This window comes from Eupeodes corollae, chromosome X (assembly GCF_945859685.1).
Source record: "Eupeodes corollae chromosome X, idEupCoro1.1, whole genome shotgun sequence".
NCBI classification, from domain to species: Eukaryota; Metazoa; Arthropoda; class Insecta; order Diptera; family Syrphidae; genus Eupeodes; species Eupeodes corollae.
Window position 1 is genome coordinate 1469927 of NC_079150.1, and position 20303 is coordinate 1490229.

The 20303-nt window shown below is 25.9% G+C and overlaps 2 protein-coding genes across 16 annotated transcripts in view; one reads left to right on the forward strand and one right to left on the reverse strand.

Moving 5' to 3' along the window:
- Nucleotides 1–20303, forward strand: part of LOC129953197 (glutamine--fructose-6-phosphate aminotransferase [isomerizing] 2) — a 233214-nt gene that overhangs the window by 51314 nt on the left and 161597 nt on the right. The window lies entirely within an intron of this gene.
- LOC129953195 (plasma membrane calcium-transporting ATPase 3) overlaps nucleotides 1–20303 on the reverse strand; it is a 127316-nt gene that overhangs the window by 17796 nt on the left and 89217 nt on the right. For 10 of the 15 annotated variants that reach the window (XM_056066105.1, XM_056066101.1, XM_056066099.1 and 7 more), the window contains 4 exons: nucleotides 20046–20257; nucleotides 19778–19929; nucleotides 15940–16078; nucleotides 1855–3950 (listed from right to left, as the gene is read on the reverse strand). In XM_056066105.1, coding sequence (XP_055922080.1) covers nucleotides 3561–3950; nucleotides 15940–16078; nucleotides 19778–19929; nucleotides 20046–20257 — 893 coding nt within the window. In that variant the 3' untranslated portion in view covers nucleotides 1855–3560. Of the gene's footprint in view, nucleotides 1–1854; nucleotides 3951–10236; nucleotides 10675–15939; nucleotides 16079–19777; nucleotides 19930–20045; nucleotides 20258–20303 lie in introns of those variants that run through there. The other 5 variants (XM_056066107.1, XM_056066110.1, XM_056066108.1 and 2 more) reach the window with 2 other exon arrangements.

Below are 20303 nucleotides of genomic sequence, written 5' to 3' on the forward strand. Positions count from 1 at the left end.
CTGCTTGTTACTTGTTGAATGATTATTTCAGTTGATATGGTGTGTATTCCGTTATCTTTAGCTTATTTTTTTATTTTATTAATGATTGTGACTTAGTTATCAAAATGAGGCATTTAAAATAATTTTAAGATAATGTTCTATTTCATACCTATAAATAGGAGGCATAAAACCGCTGACTAGAAATCATCACATTTATAGAATATATCATACTTTTTATTAGCAAAATATTTTGAAGTCACTTTGATTTGTGTTATTACACATACAAATATGTGTAAGCATTGCAAAGCCGAAATACTAAAAAGAGGGATATTTGATCATACGGATATTTGATTTACATAACTTATAAATAAATAAATTGTGTGGCGCAACAGTCCGTTTGAGAACTAGGCCCTAGTGACTGACAACTCTCAACCATTCCTGTGCGCGAGGACTGTTTTCAGGTATGGAAGGGACCTACAATTTTAAGCCGAATCCGAACGGCAAATTTGAGAAAGCACTTTTTCATGACAAAAGTTACTTTTGGAGAATTTGTCAATTCCTCTCAAGAGGCAGTACCCGTGAAAAAAAAACTTAAGGTGGCATAGGCAGGGATCAATCCCAAGACCTTTCGCGTTACAGTCCATCGCACTTATCATCATGCCACGGGTACTACTTTTACATAACATATAGCTGGTATTTTATGAGGGGCACTTATTCATGACAAAGGCTTGTTCTTAGAGGGCTTTTCAATTCTTGACAAGTGAAAACCATTTTTATATCATTTGAAATCTTTCATAGCAATTCTATTCGCAAACCATTAAGAAATAGGTTTAAAATAAAATGTATAATCAAATAATTCTGTTTATGAATATGAACTAAAAATCAAAGTGACTCTAAATTTCTATTCGCTGTGACCGTAGTGTATAATGTAGTAATCCTTATTATTAAATATATCGAATTAAACCATCAAGAAGAAAATTGACTATAAATTAGTTGGTGCAACAGGTCGCAGGTATGAGCATAATGTAAGGTATGAAGGGGAACTATGGTTTTAATGTCGCATACGAACCTAATTTGAGAAAGTACATTTCAGAACAAGGATTGCTCTTGAAAGATTTGTCAACTCTTCGCAAACAGTACCCGTGAAAAAAAACTTGTAGATGGTATGAGTAAGGATTAAACCAAGACAGTTCTACGCATTAACCATCATACCATAATGTAATACTATCTTTGTTACTACTCCTAATATTCCTTGTCAAAAGATACTCAAAATATACCTTTCAGCAGTTTGGGTTCGCAACGATACAAATACAATTGCACTACCAAAGTTGCTTTGCCTTCCAATTCCATGAATTCACTGCATAACATAAAAATATGCTAAAGTTTTGTGATATTCTGAAAAAATGTAGATATTTCTATTTTTTTTTTAAATTTGAGTGCTTGAGGACAAAGTGTATTTTTTTGTAATTTCGTATAAAGTAGGTATAAACACACGTTAAATATCTTCGGGAGTCATATAATTTATACTAGTTAACATCTATTTTTTTAAGAACAACAAATTAGGAAAAAATGCAATATATGGTTTGATCGATTGTTTAAAATAATATCAAAATCTAGACATGTGTTTTCGAGATGATTGAGTCTTTTTCGATTCGGTCCAGTTTAAAGTTTAAATTAAGCTTTCAGTGAACCCTATGATCCCTAGGCGAAATAATATATCAAAAGGGTTTTCAAACGAATTTTCTATTTTATCAACTACATCGATTTTGTACCTTTTTAATTTGTGGCACAAACATAAATCTTGATGTAAATAAAAACACTCATTTTATATATAAACAAAACTTTACATAGTTTCAATAAGTAGTCTCGTCTATATAATTTTTAAAAGCAGTTAATTTAATAGAAACAAAAATAAACACAAAAATGCAGCAATTTCGATAACAAAAAATTTCAGGAGACAGTTTTGTGGTAAGGAAAATAATAAACATAATTAATAGTGTGTGTTAGTAAAAAAGGTGCTATTCTTCTATTTCTGTTGTTTTATTTTTTTAAGAATAAATTACAAAATTTATAAGAAATAGAATAATAATTAATGGAAGAAAAATTAAGAATACAAGAATACATATGTCCATTACTTTTCGTTCCTTATCTGACTTTGCAGTGTTTTTTATTTGTTTTTTGTTTTTTTTATTAAAGTTTAATTTTAACATTGATTTAAAGCATTATTTTTTTGCAACGTTTAACTGATTTGATTACAAAAAGGCAGTCCGATGGAACATTAAAAGCAAATGAATGACATTTTGTATAACTCTTAGTATAATTACAATGTTTTAATTATATATTATATATATAATATTTTTTTTTTGTTAAATAATATATTTGGTATATATTTAAGTAATTTGAAGATTCACAACAATTGCGATGCTAACGAATTTTTGATAGAAAAATAATTTGAAAACTTCAACAAATATTTTTTGTCACGACAACGACGTTTTTTAATTAATTGTTTTTGCAGCTCCTAACATTGTTTTTTTTTGTTTTGTTAATTTAAATAAAATATATATATTTTCCATGTATATATTTCTTCTTTTGGAAAGAGACGGATTACTTAAGGTTTTTAAATCTATTTTTTCTCTATACATAATACATTTATGATTTTAAAGATATAAATTCGAATATCAATATTTTAATACCTTAGTTAATAAAGAAGATATACAAATCACTTAAACATACATACATATGTGTATATATGTATGGATAACATTAAATTAAAAAATAGTAAGTAACATAAAATTAGTTTGTTGGTTTAAGTTATTTTCATTTACTTTGTAAGTACAAGCGAAACAAATTCACGTTTCTTTTTGTTTTAATATATAATACTTGTGCTAGAGTAAGCTCGTTTATATGTTATTTTGAAATTCAAAAATATTTAAAAAAAACGTTTTTTTATTTGCTTCTGTTGGTAATAGAAGTAATAAGAATGTTTGTGAAAGGAAATGCGTTTACTTTTTGTGAACAAAAATAAAAAATGATAAATGTATTTCTTGGACGTCGGTAATAAGGGTTTAGCCAACCTTATTAGTGCTTCCCATATTACTCAAATTTACCTATTTTCTTTATTGCTTACTTTAATTAAGCTGCAAATATTTAATCTTGACAAAAACTTGTTTTGTTAAATTAGCAGAAATGAGAAATACACGAAAATTTTAAAATAAAACTATCTAGTTCTTTTCATCGACAAAGTGAACTTAGATTAAAAAGTAATTTAAGATTATACAAACGACTTTCTTCTAACAAAAAAATAAATTACACAAACAATATTTCTTCGTCATTAAAATAAAATAAAGAAAAAAAAATAAATAGAAGAATAATAAAGTTACGTTAGTTGTATGTATATCGATGTATAAGAATTTTAGAACTTTCAACAGACGGAATTTGAAATTGCTAACGTGTAAATTTAGTAGTTTCTACGTAAATTAAGCAAATGTTTAAAAAATATTACTAAGAGGTTACCTTGTTGTTTTTTGTTGTTGTTCGACATAATTTTTGAAAAATTGATTTTTTTTATAAAGCTGTAACTTTTAAATCCGTGTCTCTTGTTGCGGACTTTCTGACCTATTACGTGAACTACTATTATTGTTTTGGTTAGCAATTGTGCCACCATTTCTACTCAATTGTTGTGGATCTTCATCTATAAATGAAATTTCGTTTAAAATAGCCGATGTCGTCGGGGTGGTAGCTAGATTCTGAGCTGCTGGTGAGTGTTGAGGAGCCGGTTGTAAGGTATTACTACTACGTCCAGTTTGCATTGATGAAGCGTTATAGAAGTTTGCTGATCCTGGTGATTGAACTAGTTGATAGCCGCCAGCTGTAACTCCGGTTCGTGGACTACGCAGACTATGCAAACTATGCACAGAACGACGTTCTGTTAGATCTTCCAATGTTGATCGAAATGCACGAATAACGCGTAACTGAAACATACAAAATTAGACAACAAACAAACCAAAAACACAAACAAAAAATAACAAAACGAAATCAATTAAAAAAAATCAAAGGCATTTTTTTTATTTTTTTTTTATATAAATAAGCAATTTTGTGTTACATGAAAAAAAATTCAAAAAAATATTTTTGCACCGTAATCAAAAAATCAAAAACATATCAGTATATATGGAAAATATATGTATATAATATAATTATATCCAACGAAGCTGGCTGCTAGTTCAGTTAAGCTGGTTTTAAAATTGTATATGTATATACATATATATATATATATATATATTTTTTTTGAATATAAAACAAAAAAATTGTTTGGATGCGTTTTAGCGATTAACAGCCATAAGAACGTATTATAGCACAGGGTGGGGGTGGGAATTACTGACTTGTTTGTGTGTTGATAATGTTTTTTTATTTTTATCGGACGGGGACAAGCGGGTAAGAATTTTAAATCTAGTTTTATTTTTAAATTAGTATATTTAAACAAAAAAAAAATATTATTACAAAATGATGTCAAGAATGATTTCTAAGGTGTGATCAAAATATCGAGTAACTTGGCGTGGGGTTCTTGAAGTTGTCATGTGCTCGTCATAACGGGAAGGATTTTACGAGGGGAGCAACAGATTAAAAGAAGCTTGGGATTTTGTTGACACTTTTTTAAAATATATGCACATATTAAATTCTTAAGGATCGGTTTCGATCAAGAAAATCGATTCACTATACAACAAAAATTATAGCTCGGCAATCCTCTGCACTAAACTGAATTCTAATTTAAGCTTATGTGCAATTGAAAATAGGATTGCGAAAAGGTATTCATTTCGTTGTCATAAATAAAGAAAAAGTATACACTTTTTTGCGAGCATAAAATAAGAAATTATATGATCAATTGTATTTGACAAAGCATGAATAAAAAGAAGAACCTTTTTCCAACATTCTTGCAAAAATGTGGAGCAAATTAACACTGAGCGCTTTGGGTTTTCACTTCAATGGTTGAAAAGAATTATTATTTATTTTAAAAAATTGTGCCAAGCAATCTATCAATGTAATTGAATTTTAATACACTGTTTTAGAAAATGGTTATAATATGTTGAAATTAAACTAGGATCTAGGAAATAGAATAGGGAAACATTTACATAACATTTTATTTTTTAAGTTAAAGAGCTTTATTTTTCTTTTTCTAGTTATACCTTCGTAAAACCTTTTGTTTTTCAATTTTGTCTGTACAGAAACGAGAGCTTTTTTGGAAACTTTTCAAAGGGGCTAACAAATTTTGAGTAAATGAAAGCATAATTAAACAAAAAAAAAAACAATAGACAAACAATAATTTCTAATAGATGAATAAAAAAACAAACGAGGAAAAAAATATATAATTCAGAAATTCTCTTTAAAGTTACAGTCATAGACACACATAATTAAGGAAAGTAGTTATAGGTTGTTGTAGTTTTCTAAGAGATTGTATTTAAATATTTACAAGATTTTAACCAAAATTATTTTAAGCACATAGTTTAAAGTTATACTTCTTTGAGAGCAATGAAGTGGGGAACAATTAAAAAAAGATCAAACAATATTTTTCCACTGCTCCTTGTAATATTGAAATTGGCAAATTAAATGAAAGCGAAAGCAGCATAGGAAGTTAAATCTTTTTTTCTGGAAATAAATTATAACCGATCGGTTCTACATTATTCAGTTAAGGAAGAGAAAAAATATTCAGAGGGGAAAAGAACAAATAATTAAATATTGTCATTTTTGTTTCAATTGAAATGAAGTTAACCCCAAGGGCATGAATACGATAAACAATTAAGAGATTTGCTTTGATTGTCTCTCGTAAAAATGTTTTCGACAAGAAGGGTACGGTTGGGTTCTATAGATTCTCTACATAATTTGGGTGAATCAAGTAAAAAATATGTTCGTTTTCATTTTGCCATAGGATTTTCTCTCATTTTTGCACAAATGTGGCGTAAGTTACCGTTTTACAATTTTATATAAAACTGTTGAGTATATTTTGATTTGGCTGTTCAAATTTAAATTCGATAATCCAGCATATTCAGAATGGTACTACGAACGGGAAATTTGAAATAATCTTTAAAAAGTTTTGGCTTATTTTCTTTTTAATATTCCAAGTTAAAAATGCTACGATTCACACCTTCAGGTGGTAAGTAAGAACTTCAAAAAATAAAAAAAATCACCTTATCACACCAAAGATGTATAACTCGCGTAGGTACATAAATCGATCATATTAATTCAATTTTAAGTTGTGTTCAATTATGTAAATACAGTCCTACATAAAAAGAAAGAATTCTTTTACATCGAAAAGGTTTTTAATTTTGAAAGTTCAATAACTAAAAGGTACTGAGGAGAAGTATTTGAGGGTATAGGGCAACAGAAGGAAGAAGGTAATATAGAAATTCGTATTAAATGTTTAGATAATAAGTTTAAAATCAAATTGTTATATAATCTTATTCAATTTTCAATAATAAAAATTTGTTTTAAAGTATGAAAAAATGTTCCATTATTATAGACAAATATAAGCGAGGCAGCAATAAAGCAGAAAATTATAAGCACGTCATTTTGCATTGATTTACTAACATATATTTACCAAATAAAGCAAAGACACAGTTTACATTGAATACAAAACAAAATAAAAACAAATAAAAAAAAACTTTAAAAATAAGCGATTATAATGTTAACCAATAAATAAATCAAACAGAAAAAAACACTGGCAAGTGCATTAACACATTTAAGTTTGCTCTTGTTGAAAAATTCAGAAAAATAAAATTCAAACAAAATCATATTTAACATACCAGAAATCCATTTATAAATTATGTTGTTTTTTGTTAGTTTTTTTTTTCTTCTATATAATTTTGTTCACAATATAAATTTAGTTCAAGTTAAAAGTATATTTAAGAATATATATATAAAAGTGTAAATATTTTAAGATTTCGTTTTTTGTTTATCGAATTTGTTGCATTTTTTGCTTTTTATTTGTAATTTTATTTTTTTTTGCAATTTAAGACTTACCAAAAAAATATTGTATGCATTTTTTTTATTTAAAGCTTTATAAATTAGCATAGATGAAACTTAATTAATAACCAGAACCCATGTATGCTTATGAAATTGTATAAATATATGTGCTATATTTTTGTTCGGATATTTATTAAGAATTTTACTGAAAGCTGGACTAGACGACAAAGACTAAAAAGACAGCAGTATGTTTATGTCGTATTGTATATGTACTTATAAGAAATATATATTATTTATAACTTACTCTTCCTTAAAAATACACATAACTATGAGTTCTAGGGAGCTCGTTTAGGTAAGTTGTTCTTTTTGAGACGAAAAAATATGCTTCTCAACTGTCACAGTTGAATTTACAAAAATTGAAGAAACTGATTTCTTCACACGAAAGAAAATAATGAAACGGTGCCTTTATCCCAGACTTCAGATACAAAACATAAAATGTGGAGTTATTTAGTGAGGTAATTTTGTGTTCTCTCAAGAAGTGCAAGTATTCCAAACTATTTTTTAACACAATAAATTGAAAAACTACCAAACTTGTAATTCTCTTCTCTCTCTTTACAAAATTGGTTGGAAAAACACTTCGTAATCAAGATCAAAAATACATATTGCACAACTGGGAACGATATTTTCGATTACATTAAAATCATACTTATAATGTGTGCAAAGTTAAGTCTATGGAACTATCGATAGAAAATGATAAAAGGTTTTTATTTATAGGCCTTCACGCAATTTTCAAAATATTTAGTTTAAGAATATATTTACTATTATGAACAAGACAATAAAGAATTAGAGAGGCTAGGTTAGATAAATAGTATAAAAATATTATATTTGTATAAATATTTAAAGAGGCAAGGTTTTGAAAAACAGAGAGAGAAGCAAATAAATTAGAGAGGAAGAGAGAGAGAGAGATACTTCCACATAATGTTGACTGCATAGGACTATACGATGATATTCATTAAGACTTATGTTAAGTTAAAACTATCTCGATATAATGAGATAAAAATACATTTTAAGAACACATTTCAATATAAGAACGAGAGCAAATGATAAATAAACAGGACATAAATGGAGATAGGAACAGAACAGGAAACTTTTTTTTTTGTCTGAGGAAGGTCATGGCTAAATATTAAAAAAAGGATATAACAAACAAACAAAAAAAAAAACTCTACCAACCCTGAGAAAGAAATCAATTATATACACTGATGGGAAAAATTTAAATTAATGATTTATAAATAAATATAAGCAATTACTAAAATCGAACATGATTTTACTTAGAAATAAAATGAATAGCTTTCCATAATTAATTTTTGTTTCTATAATATAATTTAAAGAAATATGAGAATGAGCGAAAGTTTTATGATTGTGGGTAGTTTATTTTTAAATAAATTGTTTGATTTATTGATTTTTGTTTTGTATTGATTGGAAGTTTCTTTTTATCTAGTTTTATGAAAACACGCAAAATAATTATAAAATAAAAAAAAATAAGCAAGATATAGAGACAAAAATAAAAACATATATAAATCAAAGGTTGCTTAAAAAATTAAACAAAAATACAATATACCGAACATAAAAGACTATCTTTTTAATCTATAAGATTTTTGACAAAGGGATTGATCAAAAAAGCCCAACAAAAACCATTCGAAACTATTTATTTCAATAAATTGGTCACACACATAACTTTAATAAATACATTTTTTTGGAAAAATAAAGTCTTAGCTAAAATTTGACAAAATAAAACACTTTACTGTTTTTTTGTTGGTTTAAATCATCTAAATTGAGACATACATTAAGGTTCTAAGAACTGTATGATAAATTTTGTTTGAAATAAAATCACAATGGTGAGCAGAAACAACTCTAAATGTTTGTTTTCAGGTGGGTGGTGAATGTTTTAAACAAGTAGGACAGGTAGAAAGGTTTATTTCACTCAAATAATTATATTTGTTTACAAAACACATAAATATACTTTAACGGAGGACTAAGAGATTTTTGATAAGACAAAATTAGTTAAAAGGAAATAGCAAACTGTACTATAAAGAGGTAAACACGTTGGGTACCAGTTTCTTAAAAAATTAAAAATATTGGAAACGACATATTTTTTTTAATAAACAAAAAAAGAAAACTACAAACTAAGTTATATTTATTATATGCAGGTATATCATATATCTTTTTGGTTACTAAAATTAATTTTCTCACTAAAAGCAAACATACAAAATAGTTATTGTTTTAATCTTTATCACTTATATAGTGAATCATATAAATTTTTAATGAAATCACAAAACATTTTTCAAACTTTTTTTTTGTGTTTAGGGAAATATAAATAATAAGTATACAAAATATAACAACAAAAAAAAACAAACATAGAACACAATTATAAAAAAAAATATTTTATCGAATTCAGTGTCAAGATCTATCTCAATATAACAAAAATGTGTGCATACAAACTAAATTAAAATAAAAGATTAAAAAAAAAACAGTCAAAAAACATAAAAAAGAATAACAAACAAGTCCTACGCATATTTGGATACGTAGTTCTTGTTGTTGTTGAGAAATGCATTTACCTAATATACTTCTACTTTTAGGACGTTGAAGATATTTTGATGTGAAATAAGAATTTTTGTTTGCTTTCTTTGCTTTAGGAAATAGTAGCGTGGTATGAGCAGAGTTGAAGTTGCAGAAGTGGTAGGCACCTTTTATATTCATCTCATATTTCTTCTTTTTACTCATTATATATGTAGTAGGTATATTATTAACCATCTCGGATATGAATGTCGTTTTGTATTTCGCTTAGTTCTGATGACAGATTGGCTCTGATTGCAATCATTATTTCTTTTTTTTTTAACATATTTCAAAATTAAAAACATAACAAATTGTTAAAAAAAAAACTTCCATAGAAGCTACTAGTTGCATATAATAATTTTTGTTTTAAATATATATTCTATAGGCTCATTTGTGGCTTTGCAAATATTTTAGAATCTATTGCTTCCCTCTTCTCGATTGAATTTTATTATTTATAACTATTAAATTTCTTATGATTAAAAACTACTTTTATTTGTTCTATTCATTTCATAAAAACGCTGAGCTTATGTTTATAACCGGGTTTGTATAATAAATGTATGTTTATTTTTTGCTTCATTTAAATTTAACTAATAAATTTTAAAATACTATTTTTTAAGTAACACTTGCATATATACATATATAAAATTTTATAAATTAAGAACTTCGTTAAACGTAAAATAAAAAAATAAACTCTAAAATACTTTTCGCATACACACACGTATATATATACCTGTATATTTCATTATGTAATTATTTATTTATACATATTTATATACGTATATACATAAGTGTGTGTGGTTTAACTTTAAACTATTAAATAATTTTATTTAACACCGTTTTTTTTTGTTTTCAAATATTTTCGAGAAAAAAAATAACATTTATTTCTAAGGTTATCTTTTTTGCTTATGTTATTATCAATGTTTTTTTTTTACTTTGTATTTCTTTCTATTTTTTATTTCAAATTTATTATAATCTAATTTATTTGTTGCTTTTTTTCAGATTTTTTTTTTTGTTGTTAGTTGCCTTATATAATTTCAATTCTTTTTTATTTAAATTTAACTAATTGTTATATTTTTAATGTAATGTTGCCCCATATTACACTTCAGTCTCTCGTATTGGTTCCGCCGGCTGATTTAAGAATATATAACAAATATTTGAATGTATAAATATAAAAAAGTAAATATAAAACTTTAAAAAGAAAAAAAGGAATTTATTTTTTTGTTTAATGTTTGCTGTTGCGAATTTGAGATTTTTCTAAATTAATTAATTATTTTGTTTATAAGTTTTTCTTTGTGTGAGTAATATAATATAAGATAACTTATATATGTACATAAATGCGTGTTTATATTTAATATGATATAGTATATATTTATAAAGGACAAATGTTTATATTTCTTGAAAATGAAGTGTAAAAAATAAAACAAAAATATAAACGAAATGAACGAAAGAAATTAACTTGAAACAAAACAAAATTAAATAAACAAAAAGTTACAATTCATACATATATCTACTTAATAAGATTTAATCTTAAAATTTTTATATCGACTTATTATACATATTTTACTGAGTTCGTTCCTTCTCAAATCGTAAATATCCCTTACATTAAAAATGTGTGAAACAAACGAAGGCACGCATTGCAACATTGTTTGACAATTTAGAAACTTTAAATTTTGAAAATAATTTATCATATAATTTCAATAACAAATCAAATAATTAAAACATGGTTATATTGATAGAAAGAATGTGGAAAACTGTTTAAGGGCATTAACTCAGGATAATTTATATTGAATCGAAAAAAAAATGATTATAGGACCTTTGTTTAGAAAATTGTTCTTATTCACAACTCTATATATTATTCAAAATATTAAAAACGAATATTGAGTTAATATTTTTTAAGAATATGTGAAGTATTCAAAGCGTTTTTTTTTTGTTAATTTTAGCCCGAAGAAAGTAAATCCATATTTTATTCAAAATTATATCCAATAAGCAGTTCGTATGTATAAAAAGTCAATAATAATTATGAATCTTAAAGGTATGGATAATTTCCCTGCTTAAATAATATTTTTAGAAGTATAAATTTGTGCTTTGTTTTTGCTCTTTAGTCAAAAAAAGCAAATTTGGACAATGAAAATAAAAATGTGGTTACAATATCCACCACCTCCACAAAACTCTTTAAATTTCAATTAAAAAAATAATAATAATAATAATTGTGTTGAATTTAAATCAAAGAAAGAACTTAAGGTTAACAATAGTTATAGACGTATTTACCTCTGGTAGTACTGAGGTGGACGATATATAAATTATTTTTTAATACTTTTTCTAAATAAATGCACCTGAGTTTAATGGTTAGGTTAGACATTTGCTGATTATGGTGCTAGAGTTAAGGTATGTGACACTACTAAAAAGTTGCAAAAGCTAAACTATTGACAAAGTTCCTTTAAAGGAGGCCTAAGATTCTTGGTAAATAAGCATAGATAAACAAAAAAAAAAGGAAACCACTTTCCTTGGAAACCAAATTTCTATCAGTTAATAAATTCAGCTCGTATAGAACCAGGGACTAGTGATTTACAGTTCTCAACCATTCCTGTGTGCGAGTAATGTCAGGGATGGAAGGGGTCTATACTTTTTATACCGAATTTGAACAGCTAATTTGATAAAGCGCTTTTCTTGACAAGAATTATTTTTGGAGGATTTGTTAAATTCCAACAAGACGCAGTACACGTGAAAAAGACTATAGGTGGCACAGTCTTGGTGAGCTCAAGACCTCTGGCATGGCAGTCCAACGCACTAACCATCACGCCACCGAAGGTACTGTAGATTATAGTTAATACCTATTCAGGTGCATTAGTTTTGGGATGTATAACAAAAAAAAAAAAAACTTAAAAACAATACAAAACCAAAAATATTGAGCAATAAAATAAAATTATTATAATTTTTTTTTTAATAAATTACAGAGATTAAATGTTTTAACCGTCCTGATACGAGTATATTAATCGACTACAGAAATTTTTTTAGTTACTCTAGAAATTTAATCAGCTACATATAAAATTAACTTGTATGTTTATAATTAACACAAAAATAATAAATTAAATAAAGCAACATTTTAATTCCTAGAGACGAAAATAGTTAACAACAGTTAATTTAAAATGAAAACAAGGATCTTATTTGAATAGTTGTACAAAACATGCACCTCCTCCACCTGACGATTGTTTTTCTTTTTTACAATTTGTACTCCCCAAATTATATATGAATAAAAAAACAAAATGTTTTTTGTCAGTTTATTTGTAGAATTAATCAATGTAACTGAAATAATATTTTATTTCTTTAAAATTAAACAAATAGAAAACAAACTCTCAAACTCAATCTCATATTTTTTCTTAAGACACTTTTTAATATAAAATTGTAATTCTTTCTTCATTTTTATTATTTATTTTTTGATAAAAATGAGAAACATCATCAAGAAAAATTACATCGAATAACATTTAAGATATAAATTCAATTATAATTGAAACCAAAAGAGTAGGTAGAGAGGTTGAAGCAAAAGAGAAGTTGCAGAATAGAAACAAAATAAATGAAATAACACAGATAGGCTTGAAACATAATAATTAAAGAAAAAAACATTTCACTGGTTTAAGAATTGTGGAAAGAAAAAAATGTAACTTAAATGTTTGACTAATAGCTCCCTTTCTGGTAAAGATTGTTGTATATATATTTTTATAACTTTAATTTTGTTTAAAAGAAAAACAACGGGCGATATATCCCCGTATGTTTTTTTTTTTAATTTGAAAACATATTTTGTTCTTTCGTGTTGGCTGTAAAGATTTATGAAAAGTCTTTGAAGCAGATTTGTGTTATGGTGATAAAAATATTATTTAAAACAAATTATATCCATACGTTAAGAAACTAAAAACAGATTTAAATGGCAAAATATTACATAAAATAACAGTAACAGAAACAGACAATATATTTAAATAAAATTATAAAAATAATAATATTAAAAAGATGGAACTCTGCGAAGTGTTGGGTGTGTTTTTCGTGACTGTAGAGTGTAGTAGCTTGTCTTTATAATTATTAAAAATAAGTATCTACTAATTATAATGGATAATTAACCATGTGAGAACTCTCGCATGTAGGTATATTATATTTAATATATCATAAAATGACAGTAATATATTCACATATGTATGTGACCAGGGTGTGGTGCTTAATGCAGATATGCATGCATTTTTAGGCAAATGAGATCGGGCTCAGTTCATTTGACGCCTGCAAGCAACAGGTATTGTACAAAAAGTTAACAAGTAATACATATTTTTGGAGTTTTAGTCATCAGTTTTTTTTCAGGACTCCGACAATTTGGAGTTTTTTTTTTTTACAAAGCAAAGCAGAAAATTTCAAATGCTCTGACCAGAATAAGAAGAAAGCTTTAAGAGTCGTGCTATTAAAATATGTCAAATAATACCTTCTTGAGAAAAACGCGATAAAAGTTTGAAAACTATAAACTAAATATATCGATGCCCAGCAAAATTTAAATTACATGTGGCTTCGAAACATACTGCAATGACCAGTAAAAGAAGCTCAATTTGAGCGAGACAAAGTTTAAATTCAAAAAACCTTTTGCCAATATATTCTACACATGTTGTTTGGGCAAAAATAAATCGGTTTTTGAAACGTCCCCTCTTAAGAAGAGCCCTATGTTAACCAACTGTTTTTGTTAAGGTGCACAGATGTCTAATAAAATTATTTGAAATCATAAAACACGAACAACCCATTCACTGGTAATTTGTCTACTAGGCATAGAGCTATCACATAATTCGAAGATGTTTTAAACGAAATCATCAAATTTAAGTTAAAAGAGCAAATGCCCAAATTTTTTATCATTAATTTGAACTCATTTGAACACGGTTCATTTAAAGCTATTTCCAATAAAACGAAATACTCGTATATTGAAAGGAAATTCGTTTCAAATTATTTTTTTGAATTCACACACCACATCTGTAACATTATCTTGGGTGTGAGATTTGCAGAAAAAGGGACACTTTATACTGAGAATTATATAAAACAATAAATATGATGAAAAATAAAAATGTTATGGGGTAACCTTAACACAATGTTCTTATAACAGGGGAAACTATTATATTATTTTAATTAAAAAAGAAAGTGCAGTTTTTTTTTTTAAGTGAAATTTATTTATTTTTGCTTTAAGGGGGACTTAAAATACATATTTGTATTTGTGGGCAAAAATTATACGATAACAATAGGTTATAGAAACTAGGGAGTCTTGGATATTGTGTTCTGTGCGAAAATGAGAAGTAGATACATTTATAACTAGCGAAAGGCAGGCATATGATTTACCGTTTATATTTTATATAAATTGTAACACCAATTGTAATTTAAACAATTATATGTATTTCAGTTTTAAATCTTAAAAACAATTGCAAGCAATTTTTTTTACAAAAGCTATGATGGTTATATTTAGATTTTCATTGAAACTTTAATAAATATTTTTACGTAAGTTTCAACTAGATATACAGGGTCGCACTTTAGGTTTATCATTTCATAATAACTAGGGTTCGATAAAATAATTATAAGACATATATATAGATATACTAGAAATGTATCTAGGAATTAGCCACGAACACAGAACAGAAGAGGTTCAAGAATCAAGACTTGTCTAACATTAAACGGTACATATTGTTATTATGTCAACAATTTAAGTCTTAGAAAACTAGGGCGAATAGTTCTGCGATTGATGATCAATATTATTTTAATGTTAAATACATCTAATTTAACGCTTGGTCATAATTATATTAAGGATTAGATTCAATTTTGACGGCAATATCTTTTTAAGGAAGTTTGCTTTCGAAATATTTTGATATGAATACTTTTCAGCTTTAGTTTATTTTATTTTGTTAACTATTGAGCATTTCAATTAGGAACTAAACTGTAATAAATTAGTTTAATTATGAAGATTTGAAAAAATAAAGAGATCAATAAAAGTAAATCAACTAATGAAGAGAAAAAAAAATAAATAAACTTCTCCACAGGCAGAATAAAACTGAAACTTTTCCATAGATTTTGTTGTTTGGTTGTATGGGAAATTTATTTAATTCTACGATATTTTGCAGAAGACTTTCACACACTTTTAATTGTTTCTTCAACTTTTAAACTAAATTCTATAGTTTCTTTCTTTTATCCCAATCTGGATTTTTTGTATTAGATATTTTTAAATTTTAAATATAATTATATTTATGGTGGAATAATTAAAAAATTTAAATTTTATAGGGAAATATAGGTAAATATTTTTAATTTTTATGAAGAAGAAAATAGTATTTTTTGCTGTTTTTTATATTAAATAATAAAAAAAATTTAATAAGTTAAAACTCAAGAACTTACTTGTGTCTGTAATCGTGTTAGGCCTCGAATCCAAAGAATTTGTCCCGCTCGTGGTTTCTTATCGGAATCAATCGAATCGAAACGTTCTTCGCCTAAATTCATCGCTTCTGTATATTCTTCGGGATGACCACGACCCCACCTGAAATTAAGAAATAAATAAATGAAAATCATACAAAAATTAAATAAAAATATGAACACACAAATGTATATTATTTTTGTATTTATTCTTTCTTAATAAAAAAAAATACATAGATTTGTATTACATATCTATAAATGAAAAATTATTGAAGAAATATGTTAATTTTTTAGTTTTAGGTAGCAAAGTTGTTTCTGTTTTTTAATAATTAAATCATTCTCTTGCAGCTTTGATACAAAAGTTAATTTTTTAAATGTTTATGAAAAAAAAATACATATAAGTTTAATGTGCTTAGCAGAACATGCAACAACACATAAGTAGTTAAATATATACGGAACAATTTTGTATGTGTTCAGATATTTTCTAATTTTGTTTTGTATTACTTAACAATTTTTGTTCTTGAATTAGTTCATCCAATTAAATATAGTGGTGATGTATAATTATGTCTATGTATACAGAAAAAATTAAATTAAATTTTTAATGAATGAATTATATCAAAGAAAAGTATTCATTAGTATAGAGTTCTCGTAACGAGTTTTTTTATTTTTGTTCATTTCTATCATACAATCTTTCAAAAGTGATATTTCACTAGAAATCTCAAAAATAAACAGGATCGTATCCGTAATTTAAAAAATTCCGATCCGAAAGGAATACTTCATAAAATTTATTCGTCATGGATCATAAAATAAAGTCTGAATTTTTGTTAAATCAAATTTTAAGTTGAATCTGGTTTGAATTATTGCACACAAAAATGTGGTCTAAGACCTATACGCAATCATTTTCTCAGAACAAAAAAAAATAGCTCTTAGCTAAATTGAAATTTAATGCGTTTAACCATTAAGACAAGTGGACCTGCAGAATGATGAACTGTGTTAAAAAGCTCATTTTTGACATTGAATTAAACATAAATTGTAGATTTTTTGCGTTAATAGTTAAATACCGATTATAATAGATTCCTTGATAGAAATGACTTATTTTTATCGAACAAAGTATGTATTTGTACATCAATGAGATAAAAAGTTAAAAATAATAATATATAATCGAAAAGGAACAAGAGACAACAATAAATAAAAATTAATAATAAATATAACAATAATAAAAATAAAGGTTGTTTTAAACATTTGAATTTTCTGTTGAATGGAATTTTGAATTTTGGTGTTTCGACAATACCCAGCAATACTTTTTTGTTTCTTTTTTATTATTAATTTTAACATAACAAAACATTTAATGTAGTGGTACATACCCAGTTCGATTATTTGGTTTAAAAAAAAAAAAAAACATTTTTACGTTCACTTTTCTTTGCGTTGTTGCCTTTATCCGAGATTGTGAAGTGAAGATTTGAAGAGAGTTGGAGAAATGGAAAATTAATTTCTGCTCAAAACCCAAAAATAATTTACCTATGTTTTGTTTGAAAATCTATTTGACAAAAATAAACATGCAAGACACTGTCCATTCAGTTTTAATTTATGATGATGGATACATTGACACAGCTCTGTTGAAAAAATGAAGCGAAGCAAACCAAACAACAGAAGATATCGAAATAAAAAACCATTGATTGCCAAATATTGTCGAGAGAATTATATCATGTGAATAATTTTTACTTTCCGAAGAATAATTAAAAAAGGAATGATGTGGCACAAGAAGGCAGCTAGAAGTGCGCATATATTTAAGTTCTTAGAGAGCTAAAAGTTATGAATATGATATCCATTGGATTTTTATTTAATTATTTTTTCAAGACTTGCAAGTTGGAAAACATATCTTAAACCGCACATGAACTGACTATGGGCAGCATAAAAGGCAGAGAAACTCTGAATTTAAGGTGAAAAAAAATAATTAGAGAAAGTATAACGGGCAAACAAAACATCTTTGTTATTAAAAGAATGCACCATCACACCTTTTTCCGTATGTTTAATTTTGATAATGCACAATCAACAACTTCTTTGAAACTATTAACACACCCGACAATAAAGTTTATCATTTTCTGCACTGGTTTTAAATAAAATTTGGTTTGTTTTATTCTCTTTTTAAATAAATTATCATATTTACTTTTCAAATTGAAATAAGATTTTTTTTTAACAACCAATTTTTGTCAATAAATAATTTACAAATTTGGAAACAAACTTTCGCTTTGAGTGAATTGTTAATATAATATAATTTTTAATCCATATTTTGTTTGTTATTTTTTCAGTGATATTCGCAACAATTTTTTTTTAAATTTTAATACTGTTTATTAAATGTTTTTGTTTTTCATTTTTTTGTTGTTTTATTTATGTTAATTTTATTGTAATACTTATATGTTAATCCATTCATAATTATATATTTAATTTTAATAAGTTTTCTTCAATGTCGAATTTTACTTATGTGTCTTTGACTGTATATTATTTAATTTTATTCAATAATTAAAAATATACAAAAAACAGACAGGCTTACAACAAAAACAATTAAACTAAAAATTAATGAGAACATTATAAATAAAAGGATTCTGTTTGTTTATTTATAAATATTATCATATGTACTGTACGTTTGTGTAAAATAATGTAAGTACGTATTATGGAGATTCAGAAGTTTGAATATGTCTATTTCACGCTAAGGAATTTTCATTTTATACATTTTTTCTATTTTTATTTTGTTATTTTTATTATTTTTATATTCAAATTTCACTACACAAATATAACTAATGATATACTACATGTTGAAGAAATAATATTATTTTAACTATTTAAATTAAATATTGCATCGATTTTTTTCATTTTATTTAAATATCTCTTTTAATTTTTAAAGTACAAACAAATGTAAACATATGGCGAAGCAAAATAAAAATTAAATATTATTTTTCATAAATCAGCACCTTTTAGCCTGTCATTTTTTAAGATTTCCATTTCCAAGGAATCGAAAGCCACTAAACATGGGATTTGAATAAAATTATCAGAACAGAATACCAATTTAATAGTTATCTACTAGTATGTTACGAAAATTTCTTCAGCAAACGCTGTAAATAAATTTTTCAAAAATCGTGATTTTAATTTTTCCCGGTCGATGCCAGACTTTCATCGTTTCTATATTTTTAAATTACATAAACAAAAATAATATGGCAAAAGTGCTGATTTATTAGCGGCACTCAAAAACCTGACATGAAAAATATTTAAACAGAAAAAAGTTAAAAATACGTAAAACAAATATAAAAATAGTAATTTAGGTAAAAATTTGTAATAGCAACATTTAAGATTTAAGCTATGTATTATTGTGAATACTCATTTTTTATTATGGAACTTAATTTCTAATAATATCTATTTGTTTTCTTTTTCATTTCTTGTTTCATAAATGCTTGTCACGCATATAATATTTTTTTTAATTATTTGCGCTTATACAAAATCCTTTTACGGGATTGTTTAAAATTATATGTTGCACGGTTATATCCTGTTACTATTTTTTTATATTAAGTTTAATTTAATTTATTATTGTTATTATTTTGGTATGTTATTAGGACTGTGTGTATTCTTTTGTGAACAAATATTTTTTTGCAGTATTAGCTGTGTTTCTGTGAATGAACGTGTGCATGTGTGTTAAATTAAAGAAAAGGAAAATAAAAAAAGGTAAATAAAAATAAATATGAAGGATAATAAAAAGAAAAAAAAAAAACAAAAGACTGCTGAGTTGTGGATGTTTGTTTGAGTGCATGTTTGTGGCTCTGGATTTACTTACGATAATATTTTAGGTAGTTTTCTTGTAGGCACTGAAGTGATTATTTGTCCCCAGACTAATGTTCCAAGACCAAAGAATATACACCATAGCCATTGGTCTAGTGACAGGGCTTTTGTTGAGAAAGCCATTTTACCGTATTGGATAATAACAACCTGCAAATAAAGTTAATACACATTATAGATGCAGCGCAAAAAAGAGCTAGAACACGAAAATTATTCATATTTAAATACTTAATCAAGACTTGATTAAAAAAAAAACATTATTTTACCTGTGAAATGGTCGTAAATATCCATATTGTATAAAAAATAGGATTTGTAAAGAGGCCACCGAATACATTCCTTTGTCCATGAATTTTTCTAGCATTCATTTCATTAAATAATGTCATCATAACGAAAGTATTGAAAATAATGGTAAAATGTTGCGTTGGACCAGCGCCAAGATCTTGACCACGTCCAGATTCGATATCAAGCAAAACATCACCTAATATAAGATTATTTAGAAAAAGCAAAAGCATAAGTCAGGCACT